The sequence below is a fragment of the Polypterus senegalus genome, chromosome 13 (genome assembly GCF_016835505.1).
Source record: "Polypterus senegalus isolate Bchr_013 chromosome 13, ASM1683550v1, whole genome shotgun sequence".
Taxonomy (NCBI): Eukaryota; Metazoa; Chordata; class Cladistia; order Polypteriformes; family Polypteridae; genus Polypterus; species Polypterus senegalus.
This window is the reverse complement of record NC_053166.1, coordinates 99,931,875-99,955,528: the sequence shown is the minus strand read 5'-3', so window position 1 is coordinate 99,955,528 and position 23,654 is coordinate 99,931,875. Positions and strand designations below refer to the sequence as shown.

Sequence of the window (23,654 nt, the reverse complement as noted above, 5' to 3'; positions counted from 1 at the left end):
GACTGTTCAGTAAAACTTATATTCTTGCCATAGGTTGATAAATCTTTTCCTTAATAATTCCGTCCATTAATTTACCTGTGATGCACATTAAGCTTACTTGGATTTGTACAATTAACCTTTTTACGTAAAGAGATGATTTTTTTCCCAGTCTTTCAGAACTTATCCATTGTGCATTGACTTTCTAAATGTATATGTCAATGATCGATACATGTACTCACAAATCTCCTTAAGCTCTCAAGGATATTATCTAGCCCTGGTGGTTTGTTTGATTTCAGCCCATTTAATGTGAGTCATACTTCTCCCTCTACAGTTTTTGAATCCCACAATGCCTCCTTAGTAGTCTCTGTTACTGCTGCAGGTTGTTCACTTTGTCACATGTGAAGAGTTCAGAAAAATGCAAGTTTAGAGCATTTGATAATTCCTCTTTACTATTCCTGATACAATTCACCAACTCTTACTAAAATTCTGCACTATTATAGCACCAGCTTTCTAATTTTTAATTTAATCTTCCACTCAACTTGTTTGTTTGTGGTTGATAAACAATTGTATTTAATTTCTTGATGCAATAGAGATTACACAATTTCCAGGCAAGGAAGTCATCCCTTGAGTGATGACTTTGCCATTGCAAAGGAACCATTTCTGAGTAACCTGTCAGAATTATGTCTGTTATTAACATGTAAAGACTGCCATCCCTTTTTTTTGGAAAGTAGACCCACAGTAGCCAACCCTTATCTTTAAAATGGTAATTCAATGATCTGCATAGCTGTCACCAAATATGGAGATTAAAACATTTGTCACTCTGAATGGCTCTTATAAATATGAGCTAACAGCAAGCTCTGTATTCCTTGAGACCAAACCTAGAATTTTATTAGGCTACCTCCATACTACTGTGTTTTCATTTAAAAACATAGTGTTTAAAAAAACTTATATCCATCCATACTAGCGTTTTCACATATTTTATGAAAAGTATCTCCGCCCACACTGAAGTAACCAAAAACACATATGATGTAGCTGTTTGACTACAATGGGCATGCACACATCATCAGATACATGAAGAGGAATTGTCCTCTGTGCAGTTACTCAAGGAGAACAACAATGGTGAATATAACAAAATACACAAAAAAAGCCCTAACTTTTGTGTTAGGGACCAAGCTGCATGTGCAGGTAAGGCTTACTGTGTTAGTGCAGATTGGGGTAAAATTCAGGTCTAACTAGAGGTTTTGAAGCTTGTACACTTTTTAAACAGGCAGGAATACAACTGGAAAGTACATGCAGTGCAGAGCTATGTGCATGCAATGTTAAATATTTCCATTGTGAAAGACGGAGGGCATCACTGAACTCTGGATACACCTGACACAAACAATCACTGGTTTAGATATAGTGATTTTTATTTCATTCTAAAAACCTTACATAACACTGTATATACAGGAACAATTAACCCTCTGCCTTTGTTCTCTTCTTCCCAACTCCTCTTTCACTACAAAAATGCTGTCTGATGCCTCCTGACTCTGACTCTGTGATGTGGTGGGTTCCTTTTAAGCCAGACCCTGGAAGTACTTCTGGTGTTTGGGCAAAGTCTGGAAGAGGTACTTCTAGGCCATAAAGTAGCCATAAAGTATGAATGGTTGACTCCTGTAGCTCCCACAGGTAGCATCCAAGACACCCAACAGGTCTGTCCCAGGTCTATGATTCCAGTCTTGCCTTCTGGTCTAGGAAATGGGAGCAGTGACACATGAATGCTGCCCTCTAGCGTGTTGGGGGGTTATATACTCTGAACAGGCTAACTCCCCTGATCCTTCCATCATTCTGGTCTTCCTGACAAGCAAGGGATCAATTCTCAATTTGTTTGGGATGCCTGTACATTGCTGTTCTTCCACTCTGGCCCCTTCCTTAGTGACAAGGGACAATCCCTAATGACATTTACAGAATCTGTCCAACCGTCTATCAAAATAATTTTGGGATCACAGGAAGGCAGCATTATGTACAAGAAGAAACTAGCCCAGAACATGATGCTATGCATTATGCTATGCCAGACACGAGTACTAAAAGCAGCTCCACTGGACTTCAACACTAACACAATAATTGCACCAAGACCAAAATACTAAATCTGAGAATCAAACTGAGATGTGGAAGCTATGAGATATTACCAGAAAATCAGAACCACTACACCAATACTTGATCACAGTACACATCTTGGACCAAGAACTAATGGTTCTAAAGCAACATTTTATGAAGCAAATCATAGTAATTCTAGTGACTTCCTAGGAGCAGAAATCTATCAATGGTGCAATGCCTCCTAGCAACCCATTAACTATACTTATGGATAAATGGAAGAAAATGAAATCTTTCTCAAAAAGAGATGTTAAATAAGAACATACACACAAAAATTAAGGTTTTAAATTCAGCTTTCGAAATAATATAAATAATAAGTTCCAAACATAAAAAAATTATCCAAAGCAAGTATAACAAAGATGCATGTCTTTGGAATGTGGAAGAAAACCTGGAGTAACTACTTTAAAGAAAACACTATGAAAAGGAAAAAATGTTCTTGAGAAATAATTGGTTAGGTTACCCCCTTCCTCTTCTTCTGGTGTCTTTTTAAAAGGTTTTTAAGAGGTTAAAGCACAATGAAGGAATCAGTCTTTAAAAACCAATAAGCCCTGTGCCTCTGTTTCATTACTGTCTCACCTGCTTCACCAATGCAGGCCCTGCAACAGTCGAGACGCTCTGTCAGCAGCTGACCTTCTCTGTGCCTGACCGGTTCACACAGAGGCAGTGCAAGAGAAAGCCGCACCAGAGACAGACAGAGGCACACACACAGGAAGCTGGTCGGCGGCTCACCATGAGTTTCTCTTGCGAGCGGACACATGACCAGGCGGTGTGTATGCTTCGAGAATGAGGCTGGACGCGCTTGCGACCGGGCACATGAGCAGGCAGTGTGTATGCTTCGAGTGCGAGGGTGGACGCGACAGGACCATCTAGGAAAAATCATGTCGCGGATGTGATTCGCTGTTTGCAGTGTGTAAAACAGTTTGTTTGTCGCAGATGTGAACCGCTGTATGCGGCGTGTACAACAGTTTGCGAGGGGTGTCCCTGTGTCTTTCCAGAAGTGTTCAACCATCAATAAATAATTATGCGGCGTTTGTTATGCCGCAAGTTCACTATTGTGTTGTATTTTGCTCTCTCCAGAGTTCCATCTTTTCATTCACTTACTGTTGTATTCTCACACTAACCTGTTTTAGACAACCGTGTCTTTCCAGAAGTGTTTACCATTCAATAAATAATTATGCATGAGATTGAGCGTGTGTCTAGGCGTGGGTAAGCCGTTGAACCCCATTCGGGCTGCAAACCGTGGAATTGCCACTAAGTGCGACTCATATGCTCCCACTGTTTTCGCCCCTACCCTTTGTACACACCCCCCTCCCACACGTTGACTGTTAATAGAATCATGTTTCTCGCGGAGGTGAATCGCCATATGCAGCATGTAAAACTGTTTGCGAGGGGTATCCCATGGGATCATTAAAACATTCCTTTACAACTGAGGTTAAAACACAATGAAGTGAGCAGTCTTTAAAAAACGAGTTTTCAGTTACGACGCACGACCACGTGCAGCATAGCAAAGTGTTGTACACGCTACATACAGCAATTTGCATCCGCGACAAACATGCGTCTTCTTAGATGCTCCTGCACTTTGTACACACCCCCTTCCCACCTCGCTACGCCACACGGACGATTGTTTGTTGGTTTGTTCCGTGCATTGTTACAATGTTGCTTTTCTTGCTGATTTATTACATTACGAATTTTGCAAATGTTACATTTTCTCCCTGTGCTTAAAAATTATTAAAAAACCGGCCTGATTATGCGGCATATGGTACGCCGCGGGTTGGCTAGTTAACTTTATTCTTCTTTAACCATTCTTTCGTAGAACGACTTGTGTGCTTAGGGTTGTTGTCTTGCTGCCTGACACACCTTCTCTTGAGATTCAGTTCATGGACAGATGTCATGACATTTTCCTTTAGAATTCTGTGATATAATTCAGAATTCATTGTTCCATCAATGCCATCCTGGCCCAGATGCAGCAAAACAGGCCCAAACCATGATACCACTACCACCATGTTTCACAGATGTGATAAGGATCTTATGCTGGAATGCAGTGTTTTCCTTTCTCCAAACAAAACACTTTTCATTTAAATCAAAAAGTTCTATTTTGGTCTCATCCGTCCACAAAACATTTTTCCAATAGCCTTCAGGTTTGTTCATGTGACCTTTAGCAAACTGCAGATGAGCAGCAATTTTTTTTTTTGGAGGGCAGTGTATTTCTCCTTGCAAACCTGCCATGTACACCATTGTTGTTCAGTGTTTTCCTGATGGTGGACTCATGAACATGAACATTAGCAAATTTGAGAGGGGCCTTCAGTTGCTTAGAAGTTACCCTGGGGTCCTTTGTGACCTCGCCAACTATTACACGCTTTGCTCTTGGAGTGATCTTTGTTGGTCAACCACTCCTGGGGAGGGTAACAGTGGTCTTGAATTTCCTCCATTGGTACACAATCTGTCTGACTGTGGATTGGTGGGGTCCAAACTCTTTAGAGATGGTTTTGTAACCTTTTCCAGCCTGATGAGCATCAACAACTCTTTTTCTGAGGTCCTCAGAAATCTCATTTGTTTGTGCCATGATACACTTCCAACAAACATGTGCTATGAAGAGCAGACTTTGATAGAATCATGTTCTTTAAATAACACATGGTGCCCACTCACACCTGATTGTCCTCCTATTGATTGAAAACACCTGACTCTAATTTCACCTTCAAACTAACTGCTAATCCTAGAGGTTCACATACTTTTGCCACTCACAAATATGTAATATTCGATCATTTTCCTCAATAAATAAATGACCAAGTATAATATTTTTGTCTCATTTGTTTAACTGGTTTCTCTTTATCTACTTTTAGGACTTGAGTGAAAATCTGATGATGTTTTAGGTCATATTTATGCAGAAATATAGACAATTCTAAAGGGTTCACAAACTTTCAAGCCTGCCTCCCCTCTCTGATCCCCCTTATCTCTGCTATAATCCACTCTTCTCTCACTACTGGTACTGTTTCTTCATCTTTTAAAATTGCTGCAGTAACCCTAATACTGAAAACACCTGGTGCCGATCCAACTAATTTCAGTAATTTTCGTCCTATTTCTAATCTACCCTTCATTTCCAAAATTCTTGAAAAACTAGTGGCTATTCAACTTCATTCTCATTCATCTTAAAATAATCTGTATGAACAGTTCCAGTCTGGTTTTCGTCCCCTCCACAGTACAGAAACGGCACTTATAAAAATTACTAATGACCTCCTTATGGCAGCTGATTCTATTTTAATTACTATTTTCATCCTCCTTGATCTGAGTGCAGCCTTTGACACTACTTGTCACACTACTCTTCTCAATGCATTATCTGCGATTGGCATTACCCATACTCCACTAGATTGGTTCAGATCCTACCTCTCAGGCCGCACTCAGTTTGTTCAGCTTAAAACTTTCACATCCCAACCCACCGCTGTTACTTCAGGTGTGCCCCAGGGCTCTGTCCTGGGGCCCCTACTTCTCATTATTTACCTCCATCCCCTTGGAAATATCTTTCGTAAATATAAAATTAGCTTCCACTGTTATGCTGATGATACCCAACTCTATCTCACTAGCAAACCTCTTGCTTCCTTTCCATCCTCCTCACTAACTGAGTGCATAGCAGAAATCAATTCCTGGTTTTCTTCAAATTTTCTTAAATTAAATAGTAACAAAACTGAGGTTCTCCTTATTGATACAAAATCATTCATCTATCCATCCATTATCCAACCCGCTATATCCTAACTACAGGGTCACAAGGGTTTGCTGGAGCCAATCCTAGCCAACACAGGGCGCAAGGCAGGAAACAAACCCCAGGCAGGGCGCCAGCCCACTGCAGTGGTAGAAAATCAACATTATCCAAAACTGATCATTTTTCAATTGTAATTGATAATTCCTCTGTCTCTACTTCCCCACAGGTTATGAGTCTGGGCGTCATCCTTGACAGTACTTTATCCTTTCAGTCCCACATCAATAACATCTCCCGGTCTGCATATTTCTACTTGCGTAACATTAATTGTATTCGCCCCTCCCTCACTCCCCACACCACTGTTATCCTTGTTCATAGCCTTGTCACTTCTTGTTTGGGTTATTGCAGTTACCTTTTCTTTGGTCTTACTCACAAATCTCTTTATAAGCTTCAACTGGTCCAGAATTCAGCTGCCCACATCATTACTAGAACCCTCTCTATTCCCCATATCACTCCCATTTTGCAGCAGCTTCATTGGCTTCCAGTTCAGTTCTGAATTCAATTCAAAATTCTCCTACTAACTTTTAAGGCTATCCACAACCTTTCCCCTCCATATATGTCTGTCCTACTTCATGTTACCATTCCCTCCCGTACCCTTAGATCCTCTTCTTCCATCCACTTGACTGTCCCCTTCATCCTTCTTACCACTATGGGGAGCAGAGCATTCAGTTGCTCTGCACCCCAACTTCGGAGCTCACTACCAACTGAGCTTAGAAATATTGAATCATTTTCACTTTTCAAATCTAAACTTAAAACTCATTTGTTTAAGACTGCTTTTTCTCTTTGATTACGATTGCTCTGTCTGATTTTAACTTTTGTATTTTACTTTTGTTTATAATCTGTGTTTTGTCTGTTGTTCGGTGTCCGTGAGTGTTTAGAAAGGCGCCTACAAATAAATAAAATGTATTATTATTATTATTATATTTTATGTTCAGGTTCTTCTATGATAATCCCCTTTATCTCATAAGCATTTCAAAAGTGAACTGCCAGTGGCTCAATGGTGATTGCAAAAAGCAATGAAAATTTCTCAAATGTAGTAAAGAGGAAGTTCCATTCAACCATATCATATGCTTTTTTTGCATCCAACGATAATAATATCTCCAGGGTGTTAGACTTTGTGGGTGAATATATATAAATTAGACAGGCATTGAAGATTGGAAGCTAAGTGTCTGCCTTTAATAAATCCAGTTTGGTCTTCTGATATTACCGAACAAAGCACTTTCTCAATCCTTCTAGTTGAGACTTTGGAGAATATCTTAACATAACATAACATATCTTAACCTTAGTTCAGGGGGATGTTTTTAGAAGCAGAATTGGCTTAGACACAGGAAGAAGACGGTGATGGTGTGAGGAACGTCTTCAGAATTGGTCGATATTAAGAGTGGGGTCAGTACTAGGGCCGCTGCTATTTTTAATATATATAAATGATTTAGATGGAAATATAAGTAACAAGCCAGTTAAGTTTGCAGATGATACCAAGATAGGAGGATTAGCAGATAATTTGAAATCTGTTATATCATTACAGAAGGACTTGGATAGCATACAGACTTGGGCAGATTTGTGGCAGATAAATTTAATGTTAGTAAATGTGATATGAAATAATCTGTCCTCTAAAGAAAGCCTTCAGTTTCCCAGAGTATTCCTGCAGAGACACTTCAGGACAAGTATGTCTCTAAAAAAAAATTGATTTGCTTGGATATAAATTCTGTACAGTTCTCGTCTGCTAATAAAAGTGGGTTAAGATGCCCGTTGCAAGGTGAGTATGTGGGGCATAGTGATATAAGCTCCATGATCAAAGTGTTGCACTTACAAGATTTAATTGTAGGCAAAAAATTATTATTAATGAAGAAAATAATCAATTCTTGAGTAACAGTGATGCCCTGGTGAGTAGAAGGAATATGCTCTTGGTTTTGGGTTTAGAAATCTCCAGGGGTCTTATAAGTTATGATCAGTTATAAACTATGTTATTGCTTTTGCAGTGTTAGATGTCATCGCCCCTGTGGCAGGAGACCTATCTAGGTCTGGATTTAAAACACAATTAAAGTCACCAGCCATTATAATTATATGAGCATTCACATTGGGAATAGATGCAAATATGTTTTGAATGAAATCCCTATTATCCACATTGGGTGGATATTTATCAAAATTACTTTACAGTTAAATAAATTACCCATGAAGATCACATATCACCTTTCTGGATCAGATACAACATCTGATATTACAAATGTGATTGTTCTATGTAACAGAATTCCCACACCTCTAGTTTTCTTTGTAATGCTGGAATGGAATATTTGGCCAGTTCAGTCCTTGTCTAGCCGAAACTATTCCTTGCTTAATAATTGGGTCTCCTGTAAAAATACAATTTTAGCCTTTACACCTGTTAGGTGAAAACATTTTTAAGTTAAATCTACATAGTTAATACAAATGTTTCTTCACAGTTCCCAGAAAATAATATACAATACGGATTAATATGAGTATAACACTTCTTCAAAAGTCCTAAATCAATGAAAAGTGTTCTGAAAATCATGACATGCTTCCAGGCTCAACACATTCTTGAACAGTAGCAACGGTTCACCTTGTCTCCACTTCCATCTTTTGTTCCTTGCAAATCTTTGATTAAAGAAGACAGGCAGCAAACAAGCATGCACAACTTTACTTCCTACAACATATGATTAGTTTAAATTTTGAATAAGTAAAAATAAAATCATATGTAATCAAAATTTGGAAAGGAATAATCCTAGATATCATAAGACAACATATTGATGAGATTTAAAAATAATAGGAAGATAATTGCTAGATATATAGATTCAAAACTTTAAAATCACATTTTTAAAAACAATAAAGAGGTAGGCTTTTGGCTCAGAGTTAAATGTAGAGATCAAGCAAGCTTGGACAATAAGCATAATATTATAAGAACAATTAATAAAAAATGCATCACTGTTCAATGAATGGATAGCTCTTAGCTTAAGACCTTATCGGATGCTAAGATGTCACTCAGAGTTGTTTGGGGTAAATAGCATACCCAAGAACTATACAAGTGCTTAAAAGTAAAAATTAATTCATACAGTTAGCAAAAAACCTTCACTGGATGCAGAAAGCAATTCTGCACACAGTATCTGAAGTTTCCACTGTTGTCCTGACCCGAATAACATGAGAATGGGGCTTTAAAAAAGCATAGGTTTAACTTGTGAAAAAGACAATGTAGTGCATAGAGGAAGCCTTCAGATTTGGCACTAAGTAAGTAAATTGGTCATTATTGTTTGTTGTATGTCTGCAGGCTAAAAGGTGTGAGTAGCTGGAATGGTCATTATTTTTAATATTCCAAAAAATGCAAAATGTTCTATGACAAAACTGTCTGTGAAAGACAAATACATTAACTGTATACTAATTGATTAACCTTAAAAGTGCAGTATGTGTCTTGAATGAATAGTGAATGTTGCTCATTACTCTTTAACTATGATAAGAGTAGAATTTCCATATGCTCACAAACAATCTGTTACTAAATAAGCCATAATTATTAATTGATTAGACAAAATGTTCCTGCAAGTGTCAGGAAAAAAATTCAGGCACTGAATCCATTCATTGTTGTTTTTCTTGTTTAACTCTTGACTGATGTTATGTCTTTGTCCCCCTCAGCTGGAGAATCTTATGTATTACAACCACAACAATCACAACAAGGTTGTTCTGCGTGATTTCTACCTGTCCTGCTTCGAGAATGGCTCAATCACAGAGCCCTGTGGCACACCAGAATACCTAGGTATATCAAGTTCCAGTTGGATAAGAGTTAACTCTTGATAAATAATGAAACTATATTTGCATAAGAAGTATGATTTCTTAGTGTTTTACATAAATAAATGTAACTTTTAAAATATTATATATATATATATATAGTATATATATATATATATATATATATATATATATATATATATATATATATATATATATATATATATATATATATATATTTGCAGTGCATCCAGAAAGTATTCACAGCACATCACTTTTTCCACATTTTGTTATGTTACAGCCTTATTTCAAAATGGATTAAATTCATTTTTTTCCTCAGAATTCTACACACAACACCCCATAATGACAATGTGAAAAAAGTTTACTTGAGATTTTTGCAAATTTATTAAAAATAAAAAAATTGAGAATAAGGCTGTATTAACTACACCTATTCAACTGCATGTTAACTCAAATATCTAATCAGTCAATCACATGGCAGCTACTCAATGCATTTGGGCATGTAGACCTTGTCAAGACGACCTGCTGAAGTTCAAACCAACCATCAGAATGAGGAAGAATGGTGATTTAATTGACTTTGAACGTGACTGGTCTGAGTACTTCAGAAACAGCTGATCTACTGGCTATCATGTCAGTATGGACCAACATTCCCTAGGAATGTTTGCAGCACCTTGTTGAATATATGCCTTGAAAAATTACAGCAGTTCTGAAGCCAAAAGGGGGCCCAACCCGGTACTAGCAAAGTATACTTCATAAAGTGGCTAGTGAGTATAGATATCTATCTACCTATCTGGGCAATAAAAAAAATTAAATGATTTGGACAGAAGCAGCTATTTAATGCTGCTTTCAATCCATTACCTTTGTGATGACAAGCATATATTGTAATGACTTGCTGATATTTTAGGCTTCAGACTAGTGACTTCTGACATTATTCCTTCCCTAGGCCATGTTTTTCTTTGTGTTTCTTTATTTTGTCTCATTTGTATATATGTATTTTTTATTTTTAAATGGATCATCACTATTTTTGTGTCGTTCCAGTCACTGAAATTGTGTGTTGTGGTAGCCATTATGTGTCTGTAGTTTCCAGAAGTACCAAGAGGGTTTAAAGATCCAAACAACGTAGCTGTGATTATCCAAGTTTGATGGATCCTGACTAAAAACTTTATGTGTTTCCTTTCATTAATTCCTCCTAAATATTCCTTTGTTACTGATTTTTGCCTTACATTTTTGATTATGGTTTGGTGTTATGTTTTGGGTTTGACAACCTCTTTATGAGTCTTCTGTTTAAGATCTCTTGTTTGTTGAACAACTCCTGGTCATCCCATTCATTTCTTAAAAGTAATCACTGGAGCTTTGATCATCAGCTAAGTGAGAATTGTGATGAACAACGCACAGGGGCAGGCATCCCGGGCTGGGATTGGGTATGGTTCCTTAACTAGATGACATGCCAGAGTAGTGGAAGGATGGGGGAGACAACCTAGCAGAATTACATCCTTCCCCAACATGTTAGATGGAAGCCTACCTGGGAAATGACAACTGTACAGACACCCGCAATGCACACTGGGAATTGTAGACACATAGGACAGCCTTGTCGGGTTTCAGGGTTGCCGCTAGGGGTCGCTGCAGGGAATCATCATCCCTATGTTTTGGGACTTCTGCTTGACCCAGAAATACTTCCTTTGAGTTGTGCGCTAGTATTGGAAATACTCCCCGGTCCATATGGGTTGTATATAATGTATTGTTGAAGTTAGCTGGATTAAAAATCCTTTGTTTTGAACCCAGAGTTGTGTTGGGTCTTGTGTGCCTGGGGTTTGGGGGCTTGGTGGCACACATGAGTGTGATGGTTCAAAACTAGTTTTCATCTTGCAACAAGTGCTTGCAACCATACTGACATCTGATGGATTAGCATACTAGTAAAACTGACTGCAAACCATTTTAGAATTAAAAACATCAACGTACAAAAGAGTCTGTGGTATGTCAGAGCAGGTGCAGTGTTGGTGTGCAGGAGAAAAGTCGTACATGAGGAATTGGTTGGATGTTCATTATGTGCACAAGGTCGGTGGGCAGAGATTACCTCATTGAGGCTCCAGGTATCATTAAATGCACCTGCACTCTCAGAGTAAAAAAATTGTCTGAACAGACTGAAAGAAATGAAAAGAAAGAGATAGGCAATCAAAATAAACATGAGAAGGTTGCAGAATTTTGATGGAGGACAGTGGAGGAGGATGTCTCATTTAGAATAGAACAGTGGAATAATGATTCCCTTAAGTTTGACAAGAATCTTCTCATTAACGGCCAATGCAAATTTTACCCAATGCCACTGGGCCCACAATTTGTAATTAGCAAGGATTTACTGTATCATGTAACACAGTATAAAGACTTTGTTGCTAGTTCCGTGGACTTACCAACATGAGGTTTACAAGTTAGGTCATGCCCATATTTTAGGAGCCCATCTGGGGACCAACAAGAGACTAGAACAGATTCAGTTCCGATTTTATTGGCTGAGGATAAACATGAAAGTCCACTGTTTTTGTGCTTCCTGTCCAGAGTGTCAACTGTAGCAGATACCTTGAAAGGGCCGTGCTCCCCTCGTTTCCATACTGCTCACTGATAGTCCATCCCCATAGGGATTAATATTGTAGGACCCCTAGAACCCTCTGCACGATGTTACAAGTATAGTTTAGTTTTACTAGATTATGCAACACTATACCCAAAGGTGATTCCCTTGAGACTTGCCAATTCCAAAAATATCATTGCATGTGTTGGCATCCCTAAAGAGGTCCTCACAAACCAAGTGACACCATTCACCTCAGAAACATTCAGAGGAGTTGCCAAATTACTCCACATTAAGCACTTAAAAACCTCAGCGTTCCATTCTCAAATTGACAGTTTAGCTGAATGGTTCAATCAAATGGTCAAGTAAATGCTTTGCAAGGTGGTCAGCAAGGATGGAAGAAATTGGGCCTAGTTACTACCTCTTATGGTTTTTGCACACTAGGAAGTCCCTCAAACCTCTATGGGCTTCTCACCATTTGAGTTATTGCATGGGCTTCAACACCAGGGTCTAATGGATATTCTGAAAGAGCTACGGTAGGAAATGGCCCTCCCCTAGACCAGCATTCTGGAATATATTACACAATTGCACAATAAATTTGACAAATTCAACTTATTCTCAAAGAAAAAGTGGAGCATGCGATCAGCCCAGGCTCGCTGTTATGACTGCAGCACAACCCTAATGGTATCTAATGGTTCTATTTCCCACTATCCATTTTAAATTACTGGCACATTGGCAAAGCCCTTATGAAATTAAGGAGAGGAAGGGGCTGGTCAATTCTTTGCTGAAACAACTAAACTGTTGCCAGGCCAACTGAGTTTACCACATGAATTTGTTGAAACAACCTTGTTCTAAATTCACTTGGAAAACCACCCTTCATTTCAGTCCCAATTTGATACCCAGTCAACGAAAAAGAGCTCGAAACAGCCATCATGTCCATCCCAGAAGTGAATGAGTGACTCAGAACAACTTCCCTGAATTCACATGTCATCATTATGGAGCCAGGGCATCATTGTTCAAGAATGCCCATATCATCTCCCGGAAGCAAAAAGAGCCAGTGTGGAACTTGACATCAGGAGGATGCTAGACTTTGGTGTTTCTTAGGAAAGTTTTAATCCCTGGTCTTGTCCCATATTCCTGATCCCTAAAGCCAATGCAGTTGTTGATGATTTTGCAACAGCTTTCATCGGCTTAATCAAGTTTCGCAATTCTGTGCTTATCCAATGCTGCGCATGGATAAACACTTCAAGCTACTCAGTAAGACTCAATGCTTGACCATACTTGATATGAAAAAAGGGTACTGGCAAATTCCTTTAACAAAATCCACCAAGAAAAGACCACATTTAGCACCCCTACCAGCCATTGGGTTCTCCCATTTGGATTGCTCAGGGCTCCTGTGACTTTCCAGCATCTGGTGGATAGAGTGCTTCGTTCCCACAATAATTATATTGCCACTTATCTAGATGATATGGTCATTCTGGGAAAAACACATACAGCAGGTTAGCATTGTGCTCCTGACCCTAAGTGAAGCAGGCCTATGTATCAATCTGAGGTGAAATATTTAGGCTACTTGGTGGGTAGGGGTACAGTTTGTCTACAATGTGCCAGAATTGATGCCATTATGAATTGGGCACTGTACAAAAAGCAAGAAGCAAGTCCAAGGTTTCTTAGGTTTAGTGGGATACCACTACCGGTTTGTTCCTCATTTTTTCGAGAGAGCAGTGCCCTTATTTGATCTAACAAACAAGAGAGCCCCTAATACCGTGGTATGAGATGCTAAAATGGACACCATATTCCGTAATTTAAAGCAGACCTTTATATCAGGACCTGTATTGATAACTCCTGATTTTTCTTCACCTCTAATATTACAGAGTGGCATTTTAGATACAGGTCTTGAATACACCATCATGTTCCTGAGCCAGAAACTACTGGAAACTGGAAACCAGTTGGTGGAAAGAGAGGCATTGGTGATCAAATGGGAAATTAACCAACTGAGATGCTACTTCCTAGGTTGTGAATTCACTCTAGTGATAGACCTTTACAATGGATGGCTCTTCACAAGTAGTAGTGGTAATTTCCCACCAGAAAACAGGATGGTGCTGTTTAATAACACTTTATCTCTTCTGTACCACCTTTGACGTCATTGCCGGCATCTGCCCACCTGGATCTGCCTTTTCCTGCTGGAAGGACATATCACTGGAACTCCTGCCATCTTGGAGCAGTCAATTTTGAGACTTGCAACTTTCAACAAGTTTATATCCTGCATTTTCTTTCAGCTATATGGGGTTTGCCCATGCATGCCTCAACACTAAACAGTTGTCTATGTTTTCTGTTACCTTGTGAACATTTTCTATTATGTTTAAGTCCTGTATGTGTGGCTTTCACTATTGGTAGTGTACAAACGATTGTTGACAGATGAATGTTTAGTTTTGCTATATTAGCATGTACTATTTTCTATATTGAAATCCATCATCTTCACATCTGTGTTGAGAATTTTGTTTGCGGTGTGTCTGTAAAAAAAAAATTTGACCCATTATAGTGATGCTACTGGTAAAGACCATATCATACTTTCATATGTGATAGTAAACAGTAGCTTACCTAGCTTTAACAAGGCCTATTACTTATCACTTTTTCTTTATCTCCAACAAAAGAAGGGTTGCATTCCTAATGGAAAAAAAATGGCACTTGGGCCAACCAAAGGAAACCCATGGGGAAATAACACAAAGTGAAATAGGGGAACTTAGGTGCTTGAGACACTACAAAACATTACCTTTTTATTTTGAGCGCAGTCATTTTTCATTTTAAATTTAAATGCAATTCAGGTAAAAAAATCTTCAGTGATTTCAGCAGTCTCACATTGACTTCAAAAGTACAAATTCAACAAATCAAAGCTAAAACAGACACTTGACTCCACAGCAACATTCCTCCATGTTATCACAGTAGTCAGCATAATGCTTTCTTTTCTTCGTCTTATATTTAATTGCTGATTCTAGGGGCTCTGGGTACAGCAAGAAAAAAAAAACAATTTTTCGTAAAAAAAGATTCCTGTGTGCCATAGCTAAAACTTTTAAATTGGATTTGCAACAAAAGTTTACTTCTTTTTTTAAGCTTAATTAAATTAATTAGAGCCTATTTATATCTGCTCCTTTGTGTAGAGTTATCACACAAGCACTCCATGCATCCTGAAAACCCTCTGATTGACTCTTCCTGAGCTTTTTTCTGCTGTTTGAAATTAGCTAGCGGTGTCATTTCTGCAAGTGCTGAATGCTGCAATTTCTTTCAATGAGATGCCCTCTTTAATTAGCATGGCCATTCAGCTTTAAGTACAAGGTTGGATACTCTCCAACTGCTCTAAATATTATTAAATCTTATAAATAAATTCTGAAGTCAAAACTTGCCTGCAATGTGCATCTGGTCGCTCATCTTGATGAGGAGGTACTACTCATTCTCACCAAGCTGTAGATAACAGGCATTGTTTACAATGTATTATTGGTGTTTGTCCACATACTTCAACTTTACTGCTGTGATCCATTCAGGGTCCTCTTATACAAATATCCAGATGCATACTAGGCCAATTTGGAATCACCAACCAGCAAAGAATTCAAATCCAAGACATTGAATCCAGTAGCTGTGGTAACTGCTATGCCATTATTCGACCCCACACAGTAACAGGAACTGTAAAATCATCATCAATTTTGATTTGTTTTATTAATGCAATTGTATACACTATTCTGTTTTGAGGTAAGCTAAGTCTTTCATTTTAAGTACTAATTCTAAACCCTCAAAATGTTATGCATTTAATCTTAGCCTATAAAAAAATAATTCTCCTTATGTATTTTGTCAGCTCCAGAGGTGGTTGCAAGGCATAGATACGGCAGGCCAGTGGATTGCTGGGCAGTTGGAGTCATTATGTATATCCTGTGAGTATCACTCTGTGTGCAAATTTCATACTGTTGCAAATTATACTCAGTTTTCTTTGTTTCTTCTAACATGCATTTTTTCTGGTTTTAAAGGCAACAGAAAATAATGTGAGCTACAGTATATCATTTACTCAGTTTTTCTAACTTTTTTGAGCTAAAACAAAGTGCTTTACAAATTGAGGAACTCTTAATTCTGAGAATCCCATTGATCAATTAGAATATAACCATGATGTTTCAAAGTGTGTGCCAGCTTGAAAAAAAGGGTGATAAGGCAGATCCAAGCAACTATAGGCCAGTAACCTTAAAATTCATCACAGGAAAATTAATGGAAGGAATTATTAAGGATAAGATTGAGAAACACCTGGTAAGGACAGGAGTTATTAGGAAAAGTCAGTATGGGTTCAGAAGAGGGAGGTCGTGTTTTACTAACATGCTGGGATTTTATGAGGAGGCAAAAAAAGGATATGATCAAAGTGGAGCATATGATATTATGTATGTTGACTTTCAGAAAGCATTTGATAAGGTTCCACATGAGAGGCTGGGTATCAAACTAAAAGAAGCGGGAATTCAGGGTGATGTTTTTAGATAGGTGCAGAATTGGCTCAGACACAGGAAGCAGAGGGTGATGTTTCAAGGAACCTCTTCAGAAATAGCAGATGATAAGAGTGGTGTTCCACAGGGGTCAGTGCAAGTGCTGCTGCTATTTTTAATATATATAAATTATTTAGATAGGAATATAAATAACAAGCTGGTTAAGTTTGCAGATGATTTTGAATCCGTTATATCATTACACAAGGACTTGGATAGCATACAGACTTAGGCAAATATGTGGCAGATGAAATTTAATGTCAGTAAATGTAAAGTATTACACATAGGAAGTAAAAATGTTAGGTTTGAATACACAATGGAAAATTTAGTGTACACCTTATGAGAAGGGATTTAGGGGTCATAGTTGACTCTAAACTGTTGACTGCCAGACAGTGTTCAGAAGTCATTAAGAAGGCTGAACAGAATTTTAGGTTATATAGCACAATGTGTGGAGTACAAGTCCAAGGAGGTTATGCTCAAGCTTTATAATGCACTGGTGAGGCATCATCTGGAGTACTGTGTGCAGTTTGGGTCTCCAGGCTACAAAAAGATTATAGCAGAGCTAGAAAAGGTCCAGGGAAGAGCAACTAGGCTGATTCCAGGGCTACAGGGGCTGAATTATGAGGAAAGAGTAATAAGATTAATTATTAAGAGCTGAGCCTATACAGTTTAAGCAAAAGAAGATTAATTGGTGACGTTTAAAATTATGAAGGGAGTTAGTACAGTGGATCAAGACTGTTATTTTAAAATGAGTTCATCAAGAACATGGGGACAGAGTTGGAAACTTGTTAAAGGTAAATTTCACACAAACAGGAAGTTTTTCTTTACACAAAGAACGACAGACACTTGGAATAAGCTACCAAGTAGTGTGGTAGACAGTAAAAAGTTAGGGACTTTAGAAACTTGACTTGATGTTTTTTTGGAAGAAATAAGTGGATAGGACTGGCAAGTTTTGTTGGGCTGTATGGCCTGTTCTCGTCTAGATTGTTCTAATACGATCACAGAGTTACAAAATCAGAATCCTAAGCAAATGTTGCTATCCTTAGCAGACATCACTCTTCTAATGACTTCTAGTGATGATAACTGTGAAGCATACTAACCTCTTATCATATTAAAAATCAAATATATGTGCATGAGTAAAGGCAAATGCCAGCCACAGTTACTTTTCACAACGTTTATAGATTGAAAATATTGCCAAGTTGGAAAGAAAGATGCAGACTGTTAATTACTAACAACTATTTTCCCAGAGATTATAAAGGTAAAAGTTATTTTTACTAGCTTATCACTAGTAAAGTGTAATAATTTTGATTTCTGTTATGTGCATTCCAGTCTCTCTGGAAACCCTCCTTTCTATGATGAGACAGAAGAGGAAAATACAGACCTTCACAACCGTATCATCTTTTGCAAGATTGTCTCAGGAGAATTTGAATTTGACTCTCCATACTGGGATGACATTTCCCCAGCAGGTACTTTCTATAGTCAAACCAAATGAAGAAATATACTTTAAATATATTGCAGGGATTCATATAAAGATCTGGTTATTGCTAAATGTCTGGTCAAATGTTTTAATATTTCCAACTTTATACTATACTAGGCAAAGTACCCAGAGTTGTTCAGATATATTTGTATAATTTATAATTAAAGTAAGAAAGCAAATTTGTGTTTTTTTTTTAAATTTTGAACTTTTTGTGTGTGCTGGTAGAAATACAAGTGCCCCATCTGTCATCTAAACTATATTGCTGATAACTATGAATTTCTCCATTTGAGTTGAGAGTTTGTTCTTTTTTTGTATGATTGGATTCTGTAATTGCAGTAACTCCTTGCTGAGTTGGAACCAGGAACACTAACTCATTGTATTTCCTGGTTTACTGTGCTTTCACAAATAGATTTTTTCTCACCCATTAATAAACTGGATGGCTTGTTTAATAATTGAATCAATGGACCATGGAAAGCATGGGGGGTGTGGAACACAGCCATCGCTGCAGGTGCCAATATTATTATAAGAGACAGCACCAGTGTGGTGATAAAGATGATTCAAAGTTGGTTTGTTAAAAGTTGATTTATAATTGTTACAAATCACAATGCTGTATTGTCAAAATTAAAAATTAAAATTGTTAAAATTATAATTGCCTCATCACAGAATGGACTAGAATAAATACCTACCATAAAGAAATAGTAAAAGTAACTAATACCGCCCTCGATCATACTCTTTCCACCGTATTCTGAATAGTGACTCGACATGCAGTAAAAAAACATGTTTCATTGTCTTTCATCGTGACTTATCTCTATTGCACTTAGTAATGATATGCAGGTATATTATAGTGTTGGCTTTTTCAAAAATGTTTTGTTTTCATAGTTGTTGTCATGTGTACACAGTGCAATGAATTTCCAATTTGCACGTTTAATCATCATGGAGCAGGCAGCAATTGTCCTTGTTCAGTGGCTCAAACCTCAGTTCATTAGCTATGTATGATATAAAATTAGAAAATAATAGGTATTGGTGAGCAAAACAGCCAGGTTTCCCTTTGACTGTTGTAAATTTCATCCATCCATCCATCCATCCATTTTCCAACCTGCTGAAATCGAACACAGGGTCACGGGGGTGTGCTGGAGCCAATTCCAGCCAACACAGGGCACAAGGCAGGAAGCAATCCTGGGCAGGGGGCCAGTCCACCGCAGGACATGTTGTAAATTTCATTTCACGCTTTTTGGGGAAGTTGAAAGAAGGAACTATGCTCTTTAAGGGTTTGGCAATGCCATACAGGCCTTTTGGACCCATGTATTTCTCAGAAAAGTTTCTAGATAAAAATAAACAGGGAACAACTGTCTTTTGGAAACTCAGCATGGCTAAACACATGCCACAATAAAAACATTATGTGCTCTTGGACAAAAGCCATAATCCCAGTATACAATAAAATTGTTAACTAGATTAGAAAAATTAGAAATTACATAAAAATGCTCTTTCTGAATTTTTAGATGAAATCTTGCTTTGGCAGTTATAAACCTTTGTGCACACTCCTAATTATTCTCTCCCATCTGCCCCAGGGCTCTCCTGTGGCCTAATGAGAACTTGTAATGCACCAACTGCAACACACATGCAACCTTTCTTGAAAATCATTTCCAGCCATTTTTGTCTGATTGATAACAAAAAGACGAACAGATTAAGATTTTATTTATATAGATATAAATAAAGTTGAAATGAGAATTGAATATATCTGTGTAAGTTTTGTTTTGAAGATGTTGTTTATGTGTTATGTTAATGTGGCACTGTAAAATTGCAGTGGACACAGGAATTTAATTGGCAATTGGAAAGCAAATCAAAAGTTCTTCAATGGCTAGATTCATGGTAACACTATAAATACAATTAAACTAACACAGTATTGAGGTGAACTTGTGAATGAAGTGCCTTAATTTTACTTGCCCACTCCTAGTCCTTTCTGGTCAACCTTTGGGAGAGAATAATGTAGAGGTTATAGTTAATATTAACAATTGTTAAATATTTTGGTTTGCAGTTTACATTGAAATAAATAGGAATTGATTTTGGAAAACTACTGAGTTGGCTAAGTAAACAAAGGATGTATTGAAAGGCTGATGTCATACACAAAATATACTGAAAGATAACTAAGAGATGGCTAAGAAGTCAGCAGATATCCTGTAAATGACCAGAATGGACAATTGCTACATACACAGAAATGTCAAGGGTAGTTGTTCAACCCAACAGGTATAAGAGTAATAGAAATATAATAAATAAACTTTTATTTTATATAGATCATTTGGAAGTAAACCAACGAACCAATCAGAGTAAATGTATGCATTGGTTGAAACTGTTACATAAATCCAGTTGCTTATAAAACAGACCTATACCCTTAATATTTGGACCATTCCGATCATGCTTTAACAAATGGCCGTGACAGCTGCTCCCTCTTCAGCAAGGTTCTGTAAGGGTAATAAATTATGCAGCTGGAAAAGCTTATCTCCTAACAGATTACTGACTCAAAAAAGTTTTATCAGACTGGTCCTGTTAGAGGACAATATTCTTTCTTTATTTAAGATGTTGATTTCTACCGCACCTTACCAACCACTGGAACAGGAGGAGTCTTTAGCAGTGCATTCAAAATCTAATGTTGTTTCAGTCGTTTAGTTTTACCTTGACATTTCTGTGTTTTATATACTATGCCAGTTTGATCTTTTGTTGTTATTTTGTGGGTGCTTATAATACTGTACATTGGCCTTGTTTTCTTATTGCCTTCTTTCCATCTTACCTTTTAGGAAGGCATTCAAATTCAGGTTGTACTTGATCAAGTAGTATTTTGTTAAAAGTTCAGGCGTAAGGTCATTGTTTAAGTTTAAGCTATGCCATTAAAGTTTTTTAAAATTCCTTTGTTTTTATTCCACATTATGTTTGTGATTCAGTGTGCATTTACTTCATGATTTAAATAAGTATTTAATGATAATATAATTTTATGATTACAAGTTTTAATGTTAGAGGTGATTAATCACAATTAATTAAATATAATGATGTGATTAATTAGTTAATTTTTTTTAATCGATTTCCAACCCTAGCATATTTTCAACATTGTTTTATTATTGCATGATCTTATGGGGTGCTAATGTGGTGCAGGGTTAGCACTGCTGCCTCACAGTTTGGAGACCAGGGTTTTTGTCCCAGGTCCTCAATTGTGTGGAGTTTGCATTTTCTCCCTCCATTTGCATGGGTTTCCTCCAGGTGCTCCGGTTTGCTCCTACTGTCTAAAGACATGTAGGTTAGGTGAATTGGCAACGTTAAGGTTAACCCTAGTGTATGTCTGGTGTGTATGTATGTGTGTTCACCCTGCAATGGGCTGGACCCTGTATAGGATTTGTTGCTGCTTTAGAAAATGACATGGCAATGACATGATCTCTTCTGTTGTTTTATTAAATGTTATTTTTAATTTTGACCTAGCATGAAAACAAAAAGTCTGTTATATAGAAAGTTTCATTTAACAATTAAAATAAAAAAAAAATAAAGCTACAAGCCGCAAAACTCAAAACAGGAATGAATCCCTGTCAACACCTTAACAAAGGGATTTAATATTATTTCTGATTATCGACACTGCATATAGTATATGCTTATTTAACATTGGAAATCAGGAAAAAATTGTGTATAACCAAGCGAACTTTAAATTTTGAGCCCAAATAAACTACAGATGTGCAGTATCTTAATAATAATACTTCATTAAAATTCATTAATATTGTAAATAACTTCAGGCCTAATTTAATTTAAACAATGTTGAATAACTGACATTTCACTATGATTTGTCACTGAAGCGATAATTTCATATACTAAATACTCTAAGAAGAAAAATAGAGTATGAAAAAATCCATCATGGCTTAATAATGGCATACACATTCTTAAATTACAGTGCCAAAAAACTGTAGTGGACATCGTGAACAACTAAATTATAGGTATACCAAACATCATGGGCTGACAGTGCTAAGAAGTATAAGAAAGCTGTTTATCTGACTGACTCAGAATGATATTCCCAATAATTAGATGAAGATAAAAAAGTGAAAGTATACACAAAGAAAAAAAGGAAATTGAACAGTATTCTAGAAAATATAATACGATAACACAAAAGTGCCATCAAGCAGTCTTTAACAACCACAGTAACCATAGACAGTTAAATAATTAAGAATAAATGAGATTAAGATCATTAATACCATATCTAAGGTGTATTAATTATTGTAATTATTTAATAGTTTACTCTTTCTAAGATTATCCTGTGACAGAATGGTGAACAATCCTTATTTTTGCATGTCTAATGTTATTATATATTCTAATCTTCAGACTCCATTCAGGTTTCAACAATATTTTACACAGTATTTTTGGTAACAGTTTATAATAAACCTTTGTTAATCTTTAAAGTTGAAGAATAGTTTCCTTCCCTTAGGTATGACAGAAAAAACTATAACTAATAAATAAATGATTTGTAAATATGTCAACAAGCATTATATGCTTGTTAATGACCTATTCATGAAAGTTCATAAAGTGTTATCAATTTATGAATTATAATTGAATGATATTTATAACTGAATTGAGCTCAGAAGCACTAGATACTAAATAATACTAAAACAATTCATTTCATTCTGCAACGATAATGCAGCCATAAGTGTCAGGTTTTTTTTATTTATTATACATGTAACGATACACTCCATCACTTTAACAGACAACGGCAAGTAAAATAGCTGTTAATCTAATAATACCTGAAGCATTAAATAATGTTTGTTAATTATTTATTAATAGAAGTCATAAGGTATTGCCAAATTTCTAAATTCTTTTCCCCTTCCTCAGGTGAATTATATATGTGTTTTTGCTACAACCCACAACTTAGCAAGATACTTGAACCACCAGCACTCAGCCTCTGCAAAATGCCATTATACTGTATGTAATCCTCTTCATAATGGTCATTATGTTTAGTTTGGAAAGATGTAGATCTAATTGCTCTCATAAAGAATCTCTTTGTCTCTTGCAAAACATGGCAATAGATTGAATCATATGGGATGGAATTATGCCAAAAATGTGTTTTTATGTAGGCAAAATTAATCTTTTCATCACTGATCAAAATATTATTATTGATCATTTTGTTAAACACTAGCCAACCCGCGGCGTACCATACGCCGCATAATCAGGCCGGTTTTTTAATAATTTTTAAGCACAGGGAGAAAATTAACATTTGAAAAATCGGTAATGTAATAAATCAGCAAGAAAAGCAACATTGTAACAATGCACAGAACGAACCAACACACAATCGTCCGTGCGGCGCTCAGGCGTGGAAGGTGGAACGGGAGGAGAGGAGAAGGACGTCCACTCGCTCCCTCCGTCATGCTAGTCTGCTGATTTCTCGTCCAGTATGCACTGCCTGCTCATGTGTCCACCTCCAACTCGTCACTCGAGTCGTTGTCGTCTTTGCACAGTCCAGATGCACCTGTGACTCACATAGAC

At 37.1% G+C, this 23,654-nt stretch overlaps 1 protein-coding gene across 1 annotated transcript in view; it reads left to right on the top strand.

The window, feature by feature from the left end:
- Window positions 1-23,654, top strand: part of LOC120542512 (caM kinase-like vesicle-associated protein) — an 807,007-nt gene that overhangs the window by 665,832 nt on the left and 117,521 nt on the right. Inside the window, exons 7-9 of the mRNA XM_039775025.1 lie at window positions 9,500-9,620; window positions 16,009-16,084; window positions 18,002-18,138. Coding sequence (XP_039630959.1) covers window positions 9,500-9,620; window positions 16,009-16,084; window positions 18,002-18,138 — 334 coding nt within the window. The remainder of the gene's footprint in view (window positions 1-9,499; window positions 9,621-16,008; window positions 16,085-18,001; window positions 18,139-23,654) is intronic.